This window comes from Nannospalax galili, unplaced genomic scaffold, assembly GCF_000622305.1.
Source record: "Nannospalax galili isolate Female #2095 unplaced genomic scaffold, S.galili_v1.0 scaffold114, whole genome shotgun sequence".
NCBI classification, from domain to species: Eukaryota; Metazoa; Chordata; class Mammalia; order Rodentia; family Spalacidae; genus Nannospalax; species Nannospalax galili.
The window spans coordinates 4,029,551-4,047,137 of NW_008336930.1; the positions used below are offsets into that span (position 1 = coordinate 4,029,551).

General features: G+C 44.7%; 1 protein-coding gene across 2 annotated transcripts in view; it reads left to right on the forward strand.

Annotated features, from left to right (window-relative positions):
• The first annotated feature begins 252 nt into the window (after nucleotides 1-252).
• Eif4e3 (eukaryotic translation initiation factor 4E family member 3) overlaps nucleotides 253-17,587 on the forward strand; it is a 52,452-nt gene continuing 35,117 nt past the window's right edge. The window contains exon 1 of one of the 2 annotated variants that reach the window (XM_029562817.1): nucleotides 253-385. Coding sequence is in view for 1 of the 2 variants with exons in the window: in XM_008831591.3 (XP_008829813.1) it covers nucleotides 3,160-3,290 (131 nt within the window). In the remaining variant the exon portion in view is untranslated. Of the gene's footprint in view, nucleotides 386-2,985; nucleotides 3,291-17,587 lie in introns of those variants that run through there. The other variant, XM_008831591.3, reaches the window with a different exon arrangement.

Genomic DNA, 17,587 nt, shown 5'->3' on the forward strand with positions numbered 1-17,587 from the left:
GGCCTCCATTTCCTCATTTGAAAATGGAAGGGGTTGGAATGGTCTAAGGTTCTTCCCAGCTTTCAAATCCTTTGATGCCTAGGGAGCATGTCAGGGGAACAGACCACACTGTTACTAGGCAACCAGCAGGCACCCTGCCCAAGTTGCCTTGGTGACTGGATGCTCGAGGGGAGGGGAGTTGCTGCTGCAGTTAATTGCTTAATTATTTATGAGTGCCTCAAGTCCTTTTTGTTGTTTCCGTTGCTAGGGGCTGTGGGGTCACCTTCTCTTCCTTTCTCCTACCACCCCAAGTCGTCCGCATTATGTGTTAAGCAATGGAGCACCAGGACCCCAAGCCACCAGCCTTCTAGTTCCAGTCTGTCATGTCCTAGAGCTGTGGCCTCAGGTAAGTCAGCTCACCCCTCTGGGCCTCAGTTTCCTCTTCGTATAGTCAGAGGTTTGCGTAGGTGATCCCTAAGTTCTCTTTCTATTCAGAGGTTCTAATTCCTGCCATCTACTTGCAGAGTGGAGAATACAAGGGAAATTTTCTTAATTTGTTCTTATAGAAGTATGATTTTGAGGAACAATTAGCACAGTTCTCTTACATATGTCAAACAGAGAGAGGATGGAAGTTGTTACCTTAGTCCCTCCTTACTTCTCCCTAGCCATGTTGGTCAAACTCTTTTATTAACTTTAAGGTCATTTATATTTTACCTATTATATAATCACCAAGTTCCCAAATAGATTTCAGGACTTCACAGTATAAAACGCATACATGCAGTTAGGCCATTAAGATTGAAATAAAAATATGAAAATAGTTATGCTTCTTCATTGATTAATATCCATGTCATGATTAAATAACAAACATGATTTTGAGCATCCTAGAAGCCAAAGCGAAAAAAAAAAAAAAGTGATGTGTAATTTCTTCTCAGTGTTAGAGAACTTTCAGACTTCCAGATTCTAAATTCTGGAAGGAATTTATTGTGTTGTGCTCACTTCCTTTTATAGGAATTGCACATGAAAAATTTTAAAGGAGTCCTTCCTGACTGAGAGATTGTTGTAAGATATAAGAATCAAACTTTGACAATTTGACTAGCTGTAATTATTAGAAAGCAAACAGCCTCTCTACCAGTGCCTTAGAATTTTACACTGATAAATGCCACCTAGTAAGTAGAAATTTTCAGATTCAGATGCTATTTATAAATCTTATAAATTCATGTACTTATCTTGTACAACTTGGCAATTTGTATCAGATTTTTAAATGCAGGCAGCAATTCTGCGAGAAATTTACTCTCTAAAATAAGCTTATATAGATGAGGAAAGATGTAAATATAAAGATACCCATGGTGGACTTATTTATATAACAAAATGGCTAGAAACTACATGCTGTCAAAGGCTAGCGATTCAAATGATAGTACTTCTTTACCATGAATTCTGTTGAAGCCCTTGTGATGAAATAGATCTTTATGTTTTACTCTGGAAAACCTTCAAAGACATGTTACATCAAATAAGAAGGTGCGGCATTAGTGTTAAACAGTTCTATTTCTTTTATTAAAAATATTATTTATAAATCTAGATATATGATTGTATAAACAGATGTGCATCTTTCTGGAAGGAAGCTGTTAGCAGTGGTTTCCTTTGGGAGGAAGATTGATGGTCTTTGGAGGAATGCGAACCTCCTATTTCTGACTTATTTCTGACTCTCTGGACCTGTTCATTTTCCATTCAGACAAGCAATGGAAAGCATAGACTCTAGAGCCTAAAGACAGATGTTCAAATCCCTGCTCTGCCATTTACTAGCTGCATACCTTGGGGTTGGTCTATCTTCCCTGTTCTTCATCTGTAGGATGGGTGTATAGTACCTTTATTGTAAGGAGTATACAAGCTAAATTGGGTAACGTGATCAGAAAGGCTTTAACAATGCCATACATGTGTTTTCTTGAAAACAATTAAAATATTAGACAATGACAAAAGCCTCTAAGCAAATGGATCCCAGTAGGTCAGTAATGGAAAGACTATAAAATGGTCACTGTTTCCAGCATCTTGTGGAAGTTACATTCCAAACAGGGATTGTCTTGTTTTCATTGTCATTCTCTCTAACCTTGGTTACCTTGGAGGTGGGGAGGACACCTGCCCTGCCCATGGGACCCTCACCCCACCTGGTCTCCAGCACTTCTCCCTAGAGTTAAAGGAACGTCAGGCCAGGTGGAAACTGTGTGGGATGACCAGCTCTCCTGGCTAAAGGCCAGAAAGGGATGACCTGGAAGTTCAAGTAGAAAAGAGTGTCCAGGCCTAGGGGTAGGGCTCTGTGTGGCCTTTCATAAGAACCGAGTGTCAGCTTCCGCAGGGAGGGGTGTTGCTAGGAGGATTCCTCTTACTGCAAACTCAGGAATGTCATGGCCACAATGACTTCCCGGACGCTCCCAGGTGCAGGCTGTGAGTGAACTGTGGCTTTCTTTTCCTCCACCAGGCTTAAAGGCAGGCCTGGAGAACTTTGTTCCACTCTTAGGACACTCTTGGCAGCACACAGCGCCCCGAGCAGAGCCTTCTTCTGTGAGCACGTGGTGACTCTAGAGAGGGCAGGAAAGGGGCTCTGGTCCCTTCCGATAAGCTGAGTTAGGCAACTTTTTTTTTCTCTCAACTAGGCATGCAAAGCCGACTTGCTCCAATGCTACCCAGTGGCCTTAGCCAGCGTTGCCTCTGTTCTGTCTTCTGTCTCTCACCCAGTGTTTCTGCACTTTCGGGCATCGGGAGTCTCTATCTGTTCGGCCATTGGTTGCCTCTCCATCTATCTGTCACATCCAACAGTGCTTCCATCTGCCCTTCCATCCCTCCATCCCTCCTCCAGCCATCTGCTAGCCTTCCCGCCCATCTTTCCGACTGCTGGTATGTCAGTTCATCCTCCTTCCCTCACTGCTGGAGTCTGGGACTACATCCTCTGGTCCTCCACCGCGCGCTCCAACAGCCCTTGGTCTGCCTTTCCATCTCAACCCCTAGGGCCGCATCCCCAGGTCCCGAGCTCCGGGCGCGACGCCGAACAGAGCTTGGGGCAGGCCGGCCTTTGTTGATCTGGGGCAGCGGCTCCGGTCGGGGCGGGGCGTGGGGCGGGGCGGCGGGCCTGGTGACTACACGCTCGCCCGGGTCCGCGCGTCCGCCGGCCTGGCAGGCCGGGCGGAGAACATGGCGCTGCCCCCTGCTGCCGCGCCCCCCGCCGGGACCCGGGAGCCGCCGCTCGGCCTGCCGCTTTCCGCGCTGCGGCCCGAGCCTGGCGACGTCCCTCTGCACTCGCCCTGGACCTTCTGGCTGGACAGGTGAGGGCCGCTTTGTCCCGCCCGGCGCGCGCCCGGCCTCGGCCCCTAGCGGGCACCGCGCCCCGCAGCCCCTGACCTCAGCGGGCCGGGACGCCGGAGCTCAACCGAGGGCGGGCACAGCGCTCAGCCTGAAGTTACCCCACCGGTCCCAAATACTCAGCCCCCCGCCCCCGGGCCCAGCGGGCGGGCCGCGGCACAGGGGCGCGGCGCTTGCTTGGGATGCAACCTTCACGGTGACATGGGGAAAAGCCCTCAGCCGGGAAGCGTGCGAGGTGGGTGGTACCGCACGGCGGGTACCTGCGCCCCAGCCTGCGGAAGGTGCGTGGACTCGGCTTCCAGCGTCTCCTCAGCCTAGGCTGTGAACTGGGACCTCTGCAGCCAGCAGCAGCACACCTTGTCCGTCACCCAGGAGTTTTGCCTGGGTCAGCTTCGGTGTCCTCTCCTCAGAGAGGCTTCCTGTCTAAAATTGACACACACACCCCGCGCGCGCAAACACACCATCCGGTAGTTCCATCCTGCCTTGTTTTTCTTCACAGTATTCGACGTGACCCTGCTCCAGTGTGAACTTATTTTCACTTTGTCCCCAGACTCGATGCCTTGAAGTTCACAGAGCAGGGATTGGCCTTGTACGTTTGCTGAGTCCAGGCACCCAGGACTGTGCCTGAGCGGTTTAGGAGCAGAGTTTTGATGCAGATAACATGTATGACTGCCCAGCCCTTTTCTTAGCATCTGTCATCCCAAAGCAGTTGGTGGGAATTTTCATAAAACTGTATCTGCCATGGTGTAAGAGTTAGGAGGAAATGTAAATGACAGCTTCCCGAGAGACTTACTTAGTTGACACTGATGCAGGGTTGTCGATTTTTTTTTAAGTTTACACAAAATGCCTGCAAGAGATTTTTAAAAGTGATACTTGAAGTGAAGACCAAGTTGTTTCTTTCTTCCTATTGGGATTAGCACCTATCTCTAAGGCTTGGCACTTGGAGTCCGTTTGTTTTCTCAGGAACCCAAAGATGTAGGGGGTGGGGAGAGAGAGAGAGAGTCTCATTTCAAAAACATTTTCACTTTCATTATGGGATTCAGAGAGCATTTTACTGTCATAACAGGAGCAGGTTGGCAAGCGTTAGCAGAATGAAATCATGTCTTCCTTTTCAAAGGTGTGAGCTAACTGGGTTGTGGTTACCTGGCATCTGTGTTAAGTAAGGTATTACACCTGGCCTGTGGTCCAAACTGTGGACGTGAGGACTGGTGTAAACAGTATTGAGAGAGTTCCTTTTTAAACAGGTAAAAATTTGGTCTACTTAGGAGAACAGCACTTTTTAGGAAAGTTTTAAGGTATCAATACTATATAACAAAATGTACTTAAAAACTATCCAGTGTCTTAAGAATATGTGGGCTGATGGTGTAGCTGAGTGGTAGAGCACTTCTGTAGCATCAACAAGACTCTAGGTTGGATTCCCAGCACTGGGGGCAGAGGGGGGAGCAGCGATAAGAATATATAGCTTTAGTAAAGGAAGAAACTACTGTCTTTCTATAGATTTGCACATTTTTTTCCTCTAAAAAGTCAATAAATGAAATGCTATTTCCATAGTATCCAAATCTTTAATGGAAATGGCTGCATTCATTTATAAATTGTAATTAGCTTCAACATTGTGCATATAAATTCATCTTGCCTGATTCATCATCATAATTTTTATTGAATTTTTTCTCCTCTGGGAATCAATCTACTGTCTTTATTTGCAGAGGCTCTGCTGACCACTGCCACACTCAGAGTTGTGAACACCACAGGTTCTAGAAGTTAACTTTTAAATTTTCCCCCAGAGAAACAGCAGTGCAGAGTGTCAGGGTCCTTCAGAGAGCCCACAAGGGAACTTTCCTTCAGTTTTGAGTTCACAGCATCCAAAGGCCTCTTACTACCTAGAACTTTCTTTTGGCACCTGCCTCTTATCCAGTTCCACTTTCTGGGCTGCTGTGACAAAGAGCAAAGTTGACCCACTCTCCCTAAGCTGCACTCTCATAATGTAAACTGAGCACAGTTATAGGATTTATCATGGCAGGTGCCTGAAATGGAGTTAAGTGCTTAATAAGTTTTGACTGATGAGACTGAGGAGCTAACTCAGTTAACTTGCTACTGAAGCCTGAGGATCCAAATATTTTCCCTCAAGCCCAAGTAAAAAGCCAGACATGTTGGTACACTCTTATAATTAGAGGACCGGAGAGGCAGGTGGGTCCCTGGCACCCACTGGCCAGCCATCCTATCTTTACTTGACCTATGCTCCAGGCCAGTGAGAAATCCTGTCTCAGGAAAACAAGGTGGACAGCATTCCTGAGGAACATCAGAGGTTGACCTCTGGCCTCCACATAGCACGTGCACACAGGTTTCAGCCGTTAACATCTTTATCACTGTGCTGCTCTACCAGTCTCCAGCACAGCTTATCTGCATTCAGTAGTGGGAAGCCAGCATCCTAAGTTCACTTCCCCACTGGGTAAATTGGAGAGCCCTTCAGCCATTACTTGGATTTTCAGTAATCCACTACAACAGATCCTTATTTGGTTAAAAAAAAAATGGGCTGTATGGCTAAGAATCTCAGCATTTGGGGAGGGGTTATGAAGTGAAGAAGCCCAGACTCTCCTTTGCTGGATATTCAAAACCATTTCTTTTCTTAGTTCTTGCCTTCTACCCTGGCTATGTTTCTGACTACTTCCTGGTCATCATGTGGTAAACCCCCTCCCCTCTGTTTCTTACAGGACCCAGCCCTGGGGCCTGTCCCTGCTTCATCACACCAGGGCTGTCATCCAGGTACAAGAAAGGCTTGCAGCTCCAGCTGAAACTAGTGACTCCAGAAACTCCACAGGCAGATCCCACTCACCCCCTGTGTCCACTGCACATGTGCCATACCACACCCTCAGCTGCCCCACACCTGTCCCCTGAGCTTAGCTAGGACCAGTTAACAGCATTTCTGTTCTTCCAGTTGCTCAGGCCTCAAATCCTGGAGTCATCTGTAATCACTATTGAATGAAGCAGAGATTGAGTACTTTGTGCCCTGTCAGTCTCCCACCTGCCTTGGCCTTGAAGCTCATCGGTCTCTTTGTTCTTTATCCAATATCCCAAGCACAGGCCTTTGCCAGTGATGCTGTTGCTGTCTGGACTGCCTTCCCAAGTCATCTGCAGTTTTCTCTTTCTGTCCTTCCAGACTCTGCCTGTGTGTTGTCTTCCAGGTGAGACCTTCCATGACCACTGAAGCAGAAGGGCATACATGCCTTCACACATGTACCCCAGGCCCCTGGTGTATCTTTTGTCCACAACTTCTCCACCAATGACTGGCCATTTCTCACAGGGAAGAGTTCTGATCCTGTTTGCTTACTCCTTAACTCCTAGACCTGGCACAATATTCAAGGTGTTGTGACTTCTCCACATAGCAATTGCACTCTCTCTGCAGTGGCTATTTCACGCCAATGGTCACTTTCAGATGTCTTTCTATAACCCTCAGCTCTCTTCTGAAGTCAAGAGCCAGGAGGTTCATAGTCTGAATGCTGTTCTGAGTATTCCAAACTGAGTTGATTTCTCTCTAACCTCTTCCTTTTCTGCCCATCTTTGTTGCTTCATATGTCCACCATACTATAGCATTCGAAGAAAACCATGGACTTACATATTATACCAGTTTATATTTTGTTACTATAAATATGAAACCCTCCCTTTTAACTTTGTCATTGCCATTCCATGGCTCCAAAGCATTGCCATTCGTCCTTTTTACCCCTCAGTTACAGTAAACCTCTGACCCTTTTATTTGATGGACCATGCACTTGGGAGCTAGTAAAATTTATCTCTTGAGGTTCCTGCTTCTCGGGATGCAAGATGTCTCCTTGCCTACCTTCAGTGGCCCTGCTAGCATCCTGCTTCTTAGTCATGAGGAGTCATACTTGTGGCCTTTGCTCTCCCTTTGGTTCCTCATAGCATTTTTTTATAGGCAAGCATTTTATTACCGATAGTTGATTCTTTCCCTTACTCACGACAGTGAGCCGCTTATGTCTCTGTGTCTGTGACTTTCTGTGGTGCACACTACAGTGCTTGGCATATAACAGGTGCTTCCTGATCATTTGTGGACCATCGTGTACATCTGCTACCAGCTGCACACTATCCAGTTTCGTTCCACCAAGTTTGTGTATCTAAAAGTGCAGTCTTTCATCTCTTACATTAGAATCATCAGACTGTACTTGTTAAAATACAGGCTCCCACTCTGGGTACAGAAGATGGATTTGTCATAAACACTTTGTGTGTCTGAACATGAATATCACTGACACATGTACTGAGCCCATGAACTGAACATATTATATCAAGTCACTGATGAGCAAAGTGAGAATGCAACCCTGGCCGCAGTGTGGGCCTCTCACAGGGGCGACCTCACATGCTGTGTGCTTCAGGAGCACCAATGCAGAATTCAAAGAGGAATGGGGTTCTAAGGGTCTCCCTACCAGGTGTGATGCTTCCCCATGCATCCCCATGGTGTGGTCCATCATAGCAATGTGACACAGAGAGGTAGGGCCAGGCTTGAACAAAGAAGACCCTGCATCATCTTTCTTGACAGAGGGGCCTACATGGTCAGCAGAAGAGGCCCTGTGAAGGGCCATGGTTGGCAGGGACTCACTGGCATTACCATCTTACCCCCATCACTGCTGTTCTTCCCCTTGTTTTTCCACAAATACTCTTAGTGGCTGAGGGTTTTACTTATTTTTTATTTTTTATTTTTTTTTTTGTAGAAGGGCTCTGTATTGATCTGTCTGGCAGTAAAGAGCCTTCCCTAGGGGATATATAGCCTCCCTAACTGTGAACCAGTGATTGCTCCTTGCAGAATGGCCCAGGGCCTTCAACATCATCATTCAGGAAAGTTACTGACTCTTTGCTAGTACTAATTGCTCACAATAAAAATCTATTTTCTTGCTTTTCATATTGCGGTCATGACTGACTTAACTCTTAAACCAGAAGCAGTGGGCAAGATGAGTGATCTAGCCTGAGGATTCCTCAGAAGTCGGTCTTACTTAGTGGAGTCTGTGAACTTTAACCCTGTTGAACCTCTATCCCACCCAGCTTCTGACACTCAAGGATTAATTGTAAGTCAAGATGAAAAGAACCCCATGATTACTGTCAAGAAACTGTGTGATGGAATAGCAGTGGCAGTAGATGGAAGCAGGGAGAAATCAAAGTCAGATAAACACACTGAACAGTTAGATTATGTGGACAGCTTCCACAGATGCATCATTAACTGTCAATAACAGGTTCAGACCCTTTTTTTATATGACTCTCAAACAGGAAACTAGTGTAGCCACAAGCCACAGATCTATCTAAAAGTGATTAAAATGAAATCATCTTTAATGGAGTGAGTGATGTATGAGGGGCATACTTAATCATGGAACTGGGCCTGTGTGCATTTTCCCCCTGACAGCTGAGCCCAGTGTTGATATAAATTGCTTGGGAAGACTATGTTTCGGGAGATACATCCCTGGCTTTGAAATCTTTCCCATTCAGGTTTGATCTCTTGGCTAAAATGAAATCATCTCCTGTATGAGGTGGAATGTTGTCATCCTTCTTTTTTTTTCACGAAGTGCATGTGTACTGAGCATATAATTAGAGACACTGTACTATACAAGGCTATAAATTTTCTTTTCCCATCTTGGCCTATTAATATGATAAACACATTTCTCCTGTGTGTTCCTGCTATACAGAATCATGCACGAAATCCTCATGATACGGACATAGGATGTTCTAGTAACATTTTACAGATGGAAAACATTGAAGCCAGAATAGGTCGTATAGCAGTGCAGATAGAGACAGGATTTGAATAGACTGTGCAACCACAAGCTCTGACAGCCACAAGCCCCTGAACACAGCTTTCCTGGAAATAGGAACAGTGGATAGGACTTAATTCTCTCATGTTTCATATCCTTCAGTGGACTGGACTTGGAGGTAATATCTTAATTTCATCCACTTCACAGTTGGGGAAACTGGGGCCAGGTTTCATGGGAGATGATTTAGCCAAGGACCCCCTGCTTTAAAATATACAGAGACAGCTGCTGAGAAGACTCCGGATAAAATGATTGTTGTGCAAACATGAGTCCTGAGTTCAAATCCCCAGAACCCAAATAAAGCTGGACATGATAGCATGTGTCTGTGGTTCCAGTGTTCCTACAGGGAAATGGGAAGCAGAGACAGGAGAATCCTCAGAGACTTGAGGGCAGCTAGCCTGGTATTGGCAGCAGCTAATGAGACCCTGCCTCAAAGAAAGTGGAAGGTGAGGGCCCAACACACAAGGTTATCCCCTGAACTCCACATGTGTGCTGGGGCATATGTGTGCTCATACACACAGGCACACAGATCATATAAATGTAAACACATATCTCCTACACATATACAGGGAAAGAGGGAGGGAGGGAGGGAGGGAGAGAGGGAAGGAGGGAGGTGGGGGAGAGAGCCCTGTCTGAAACTCCACAGCTAAGCCCTGGACAGGACTGTCCTTCACGAATTCAGTGATAGTAGTGTTGTGTACTGTTACCTAGGTGATGTGTTTGGGTGGTATGAGGATTTCTGTACCATCAGTGGTATTACATTTTGCTTATGATGTTGTCACTTGCTGGACTTTACCTTGCAAGGTGTTTGTGTTTCTTATGGTGACTTGATTCAGGTGGTATGGGATCAGCATGACTCAAAGGAGCATAGGAGCCCTGAGGGACTTAGCAAGTCTAGGGCCTGGATAATGTCTCTAACAAGCTCCCAAAGGGTGCTTCCTGAGGACTGATCACACCTCAAGTGACCAAGGTGTGGGAAACCTCTTTAGCACCTTTGCTTTTAGAAGCCTTACCAAGCATCCAGTTGGCTGGGGAACAGTGCAGTGGCCCTAAGATCATCACCATAGGGATTACAAAAGCTCTATCTCCAAACCAAGCTCTGTCTGCAGCAGCTCTATTATTAGAGGAGTATTAATTGATAGAAGCTGTGGACCATCATATAACCATTTGGAAAGTCTGAGTTGGGGATGGCAAGGTGTGTCTGTTAGGTCTATGTTCAATGTAGGGATCTTCATGACACACTCAGTGCTGTTTCTATAGCGTATGCTTCTTCCAGGCTTGTCACTAACACAAGATACCAGCCAACCCTGCCTCACATCCCAGCTTTGTTATTAGCCAGCTGTGCATCTTTCACTGAATTCCTGTATCATCTCAGCTTCGTTATCCTCATCTGCAAAGCGGACATGAAACATGATAATATATGCATGTTTAGAAGACATGTAAATTGTCTCTTATTTATTTTTTAATTTATTTTATGTGTTTGAGTGTTTTGCCTGCATGTATGTAAAGTGTACTTTGTCCATGCAGTGCCCACAGAGGCCCCAGGAGAATGTTGGATCCCTTGGAATTGAAGTTACAGACTGTTATGTGCCATGTGAGTGCTGGGAACTGAACCTGGGTCCTCTGGAAGAACAGCTAGTGCTCTTAACCTCTGAGCCAACTCTCTAGTTCCATAATCTTGTCACTTACTGGAACTCAGTATTTCCTAAAGAAAAAGAGGACAGCACACTTTCAAACATTTCAGACTTCAGTTCAACAAAGAGAGTTTAGTCCTTTGAAGATTAGAGACATGTTTTAATGAGTAGATAAACATGGTTCGTAAACAGAATATGAAATTTCTGCATGCAAATTGTGCTTTTGTGCCTGGGAACCATTTAAGTAAAACAACTGGTACAGTCTTACTGGATTTCCTGCCTTCAAATGAAAATGATTTTTACCAGTTTTAATAAAGAGAATCTTAAGATTCATTTTGCATTATCCTGTTAAGTTAGAGACACGGGAGTAATATAAAATGTGAGCTGGGAATTTGGTCTTCTGTAACATAAAAAAAAAAAAAAAAAAAAACTCCTTGACATCTTCACATTAATCATTGCTTTCAGGGCTGGAGAGATGGCTCAGCAGTTAAGAACACTGGTTGTTCTTGGAGAAGACCAGGTTTGAATCCCAGCTCCCACATGACAGCTAACAACTGTCCAAAACTCCAGTCCCAGGGGATCTGACAGCCTCTCTGACCTCCACTGGCATTGCACGACACGGGTGCATTTACCTACATGCAGGCAGTACACGCATACACATAAAATAAAAATAATAAAATATATTTTTTTAAATCATTGATTTGGCAGGTCCTAGGTCCCTCCTTCCATAACCAGCAGTTTTTGAATTACCAACTGCACATGGAAATGGCCTCTGCCATGGCTGTGGCCTTAGGCCCAGAGAGTCAGGGCATGGGTGTCCTCTCTGCAACTGGACAGAGAAAGCTGCAGCTATTTGTGTGGCTTTTATACTCTGTTCCTTGGTTGGTGTCTCAGTGCTGATGTCTTTCTCACCTGTATCTTGTTTGATGTCTCTCTGCTGAGGATGACATCAGTAACCAGTGCTATATTAGATGTGTTGATATACATTGTGTGAGTGCCTTCTCCACAGCAATAGCTCTTATAGTCCAGGCCACAAAGCAGTGGTGTAAAGTCTGTGTTTCTGGAGAGTTAGGCTGATGGCAGAAATGGAACTTTACCCAAGAGCTGTTGATTCCAGAGAGGGTCTCTTAGCCCCTTGTACCTTCCCACTGCAGCCCCTTTATGACCTTTATTTGGTGTGTTATCTTCTGCCCCCTAAATTGTGCAGTCCTCCTCTGCATCTCTGTCACTGTGGCTCCCACAGTTAGGAGAAGGGAAAAAGGAAAGGCAAGCCAGTGGGTGGTCCCTAGGAAAGAGCTAGAGAGGGAGAAAGCGGGGTTTGCCTTAGGACCTGTTCAGTGGACCACCCATGTTGACAGCGAAGGCTCCATTTTTATTGGAAGGTAGCTTAGTCCCAGGGGGAGGTCAGGAAGGCCGCAGCATCAAAGGCAGGCAAGTGTAGAAGCACCCAGATCTGCCGCTTTGAAAGAAGCTTCTCAAACCTCTGATTCTGTATTTGTGACATGGAGGTGATGATACCAATCTGGCAAGACTGCTTCAAGGATCAGAGCAAATACATGCTCAGTAAAAGGAGGCCATGGCCACATTAATACTCTTAAATAGACATCAGGCTCCTGATGGAACAGTTCAGAATCTGGACCCTGGTACATCAGGGGATTTATCTCTCCATCACTGTATTTTCAGTCCTAGCAGTAAGTATGAGGTGGGAGGGTGGCATAGACTCTAGAGACTCTAGAGAATGGAGACACAGGCCTGTTTCTAGGTTGTGTGGTGGCCCACAGCTGTGGTCCTATCATCTTCTGGGAGTGGCTATAATCAGCCTGCATACTTCACTCCCAGCTTTCTTCCGCACCCCCTGTCTTCCAGACAAATGAAAGATGCCTAAACTTTGTGCCCTTGTCTCCAGAAGCCTGGGAGAATTCAGAAAGCAAAGGTATCATTTGTATAACATAAACCTGATGGGTACAAGGGCTTTGTCTAGAATGGGCATCATTGTGTCCCGAGCTTCCAAATGAATAATGATGAATCTTTGTGGTATAATTGTTAAATCCTCAGAGACTCTTACATGCCTACTCTAGGGCATTCCACCGTAGCACTATGGATTTGAGACCAGAAGCTTCTATATTGTGGGGTATCATGTCTTTGCATTATGAGACGTTGAACCCCTCACGTATGGCAACCCAAAATGCCTCCCAGTGTTGCTGAATGTTCTTATAAGGCACTGTTACCCAAGATGAGCACCCTGGTCTGCAGCCAGGGGGTCCTGATAAGGATTCTGTAGAGAGGATAAGATTAGTAACATTAGTAAAGTCAAAAGATATTATAAAGATATAAGAATATACCATAAAACAGTAAGACTTTTTGAAATTTTTCTAAATCTTTACTTTTGGGGGGCTGGAGAGATGGCTCATCAGTTAAGAGCACTGACTGCTCTTGCAGAGGACCCGGGTTCGATTCCCAGCACCCACATGGCAGCTACTAACCATCCTTAACTCTAGTTCCAGGGGAATCCAAAGCCCTCTTCTGACCTCTGTGGCATTGCACGACATGGGTGCACTCACATACATGCAGGCAATACACTCATACACATAAAAATAATAAATGAAATATTTTTAAAAACCTTCACTGTTCAGTTGCCTGTGTGGCAGCAGCCTTGCTGCATGCAGCCTGCGTGGCCCTTTCAAAACACAGCCATTGGCCTGTAGTCCCAACCACTCCGGAGGCTGAGATGAGAAGGATTTCAAGTTCAAGGCCGTCCTGGACAACTTAATGAGACTCTGCATCAAAATAAAACATACAGGGGCTGGAGAGATGGCTCAGCAGTTAAGAACCCTGCTATTCTTGCAGAAGACCCAGGTTCGAATCCCAGCACCCACATGCAGCTAACAACTGTCTGTAACTCCAGTCCCAGGGGATCCGACAGCCTCTTCTGACGTCTGAGAGCATTGCATGATATGGGTGCACTTACCTACATGCAGGCAATACACACATACACATAAAAATAATACATAAAATTTAAAAAAATAAAAATAAACCATACAATTAAATGCTGAGGATATAGCTAGGAGGTAGAGCACTTGCCTAGGGTGCATGAGGCCTTGGGTTCAATTCCCAGTACTGAAAAAAATCAGTTGTAGCAGATGGAAGTAGATGATACATCTTCTGGTTCAACTCTGAATCAGTAAATCCACTGCACCCTGGCCTCTTTACAAGACAGATTATGTAAAAACCTTGGCCTGTTTGTACTGCTAAAGCATAGTCTGTGGCTGTGGCCACAGAAGCTGGAGGTTCAAGTGTGAGGTTATGGTATATCCACTGTTCAAATCCCCAACACCTATGTAAAAAGTCAGGCATGGTGGCTTATGTTCATGACTCCAGCACTGGACAGGAGAATCCTGGGGATTTTCTGGGCAACTGATATAGCTCTAATAGTGAAGTCCAGGTTCAGTTAAGAGACCATGTCTCAAAAAAATAAAAGAAGACATCCAGCATCAACCTCTGGCCTTGTACGCATACACACACACACACACACACACACACACACACACACAATACAAACAAAAATTTAAATTTTTTTAAGAAATGAAAGTTTGGGCTGGGGAGATTGCTTAGTGTATAGTGCTTGGTATGCATATGCAAGCATAAGGACCTGGGTTCTGATTCCCAGCACCCATGTGAGAATCCAGATATGGTGGCCATTTCTGTGGTCCCAGTGCTGGGAAACAGGATACAAGAGGATCCTAGAGACTTGCTGGCCAGCTGGCCTAACCAGTTGGTAAGCACCTGGTTCACTGAGAGGTGCTATCTCAAAAAGTAAGGTCGAGAGTAATTGATAAAGATACCCTGACCTCTAACCTCCATATGTAAACACATAGGTGTATGTACAGATGTACACACATGTACACACAAGTGCACACCACATACACATGTATGCATATAACACAGACACAGTAATGAAAATGTGGGGCTGAGTGTAGCGCAGTGGTAGAGTTCACGCTTAGCTTATGTGAGGCCTTGGTTTTGTTTCCAGTGCCAAAATATATTCTGTGTCACTTGACTGAGTAGCTCTGTGGTATGGGATAAGGGACAGGACATCAGAACAGGTCACCTGCGTTCATATCAAATGTTTGTGCCCTTGGGCAACTTTTGAAGTCTCTTTTAGCCCCTATGTGTTCACTGTGAAATGGTCACAAGCATCACTGACAACTGTAGGGGCCCCTGCAGGGCTTTGTCTCACTCAGTAGATCGCTTGGAGTCAGCACCTACATGCTGGCTGTTGACTCTGCTGTCTTACACTGGTGAGCACTTCTGGTTATTTCTTTTCAGATGCTTTTCCAGAGTTCCAGAAACTCAGTGTGTTCAAACAAGTGGGCAGTGAAATGGGACGCCTGAATGTCTTATATAATTGTCTCCTACTCTGGAGTACCAGCAAGGGACCAGATTTTGGAAATGGAGAACTTAAAAAGAGGCACAGTGAACGAGTATTCATCAGTGACTTTTTAAAAGTTAAATGGCAGCATTCATCTTGTGTTTGTATAAATTGACATGATAATGTATGAGGTAAATATTTATAATATACTTACTCTAAGCTACTATAAATTGAAAAGTAGCTTTAAGAATAAGTGGGAAAAATTCAAATATGTCATTTTAAAGAAGAAAAGACTGCAAAATGTATTCCTCCATCTGGGCTCTCACTTGCCCCTTTCTTACATACAGTTAGGAAAGGAGTCCTATCTAAACTGCTCTGTAAGATCCAGGAATATATTTGCTGGGCATATTTGGTAGAGCAGTTAGCCACACTTTACAAAGTAGGAAAAATTAGTATTAGAATAAATGCCAGTAAATTTTTATGTAAAAGTCAATAGGCTTTTCATGAAAAGTCTATTTTTAAAGATTGAGCTTTTAAAAGCTTTGTTGCCTAATGTTTTAATTTGTAATTTTTATTTTATGTGTATGAATGTTTTGCCTGCATGTATGTGAGTGCACTACATGGGTACAATGCCCACAGAGGCCAAAAGAGGGCATCAGATCTGGAACTGGAATTAGGGACAGTTGCTAGCTGCCATGTGGATGCTGGGAAGTGAACATTGGTCCTGTACAAGAGCAGTCAGTGCTCTTAACCACTGAGCCATCTCTTTAGCCCCTGGCCTAATAGTTTTATAATTTAAACAAGGCATAAAGTCTTGCTTTAAGTAGCAAATTCCTCTTTGTCCAAGTTGATACTTTAGTAACTGCAGTCCATCCCCTTCATGCTTCCTGACACCGTCATCCTCAGAGTGTTGGTTCCCTACACCCCCATCACCACTGTTCACTAAAGTCAGCTTAGGCAAGAAAAGGTTATGCTTGTGGTATTAAACATAAAGGTCATAAAATATATAAAGAGCTAGAAAACAGTTATAAACTCATGCTGTAGAGTAGATTTACTCAACAGAATTTACTTGCCTCATGGGGGATAAGCTTCTTTGCCCCACAGAGCAGTCCATAATTGCTTTCTTACTGACCTCCAGGTCCGAGGGACTATGTTCAAAAATGCCTTTTTAATGTTCAATTTGTGTGTGTTGGGGGGGGTGATAACGCATGTGTGTGATAGTGAATATGTGTGCCCACTTGTGTGTATGTGGAGGCCAGAAGTTGACATTGCGTGTCTTCCTCTATCATTTCCACTGTATTTTTCGAGATGGTATAATCTCTCACCAAACCTGGAGCTTGCCATTTCAGTAATGGCTAGTAGGCCCCTGGGATCTACCTCTTTCCTCTCCCCCAGCACTGGTGTTACTGCTGTTTGTCACTGTGTCTAGCTTTTACATTGGTGCTGAAGATCTGAACTTGGGTCTCCATGATTGCACAGCTGAGACTTTACCCTCTGAGCCATTTCCCCAGCCCTGGTATTTTTGTTTTTGTTTTCATTGGTCCGTGGCTCCAGGATGTGGGCAGTGGAGCCCTGCTTCTCAGGGTTTTTGCCATCCCATCACCTCTGCTTCAGAACTTACCTGATGTTCCTGTACATCTCTAGGGTGCAGGGGTTAACAATACTCCAGAAAGTGCCCCATGTTCATGAGCCTTGGAGACTGTGTCTCTCTTAGGATCAGTGGCTGGTAAAAAGTGTTCTTTTAAAATAGATTCTAGATAATAATAGGTCTGCCATGAGCAAAATGCTTTCCTCTCTTAGTAGGCCTATGATCCTTTCCCAACAGCCAAGAATGGGCTTTTGAGCATTGTTTGTGTGATGAAGTGTTATCTTGGGTCTGATATTAAGAACCCCCAACACTATTGAGTGAAAACTACCAAGTCAGTAGGGAGAGAGACAGTGACTGGAACAGAGCCTGAACAACTGAAGATTGACGAGACTATGTCATTTCACCCTCTAGCCCAGGAAATGGTACTGGGTAAAGCCAGTCAAAATGCATGGGTTTTCAGGAGCATAAACTTGTAGTATGTTGCCATCTAGTGGAACATACAGCAAACTAGATACTAAAGCATTCTGAATGTAGGATTGAGAGGAGCTAATAGCTTGAGCTGGGGAAAACTACTCAAAAGTTGTTTTTTTTAAGGCAAGAGTTTGAGAAGCACACATAAATTAAGGCTGACTTCTAGCAATATTTTCAAGAGTAGTGGAATGGTCCTTCTGTTTCTCAGGGAAGCATGGATGATTATCACCAGGGTGTGAACAAGTTTTAAACCCAGTGCCTTGAAGGAGGACACTGCATTTTTGTTGTCATTGATACAACAGGGAGTTTTTTATCTAAAGTCCTAGAAAAAAATGCCTGCTTGTCCTAGGATATTTTTATGTTTTTTAATATATGATTTTAAATTTTCTTGTGCCTT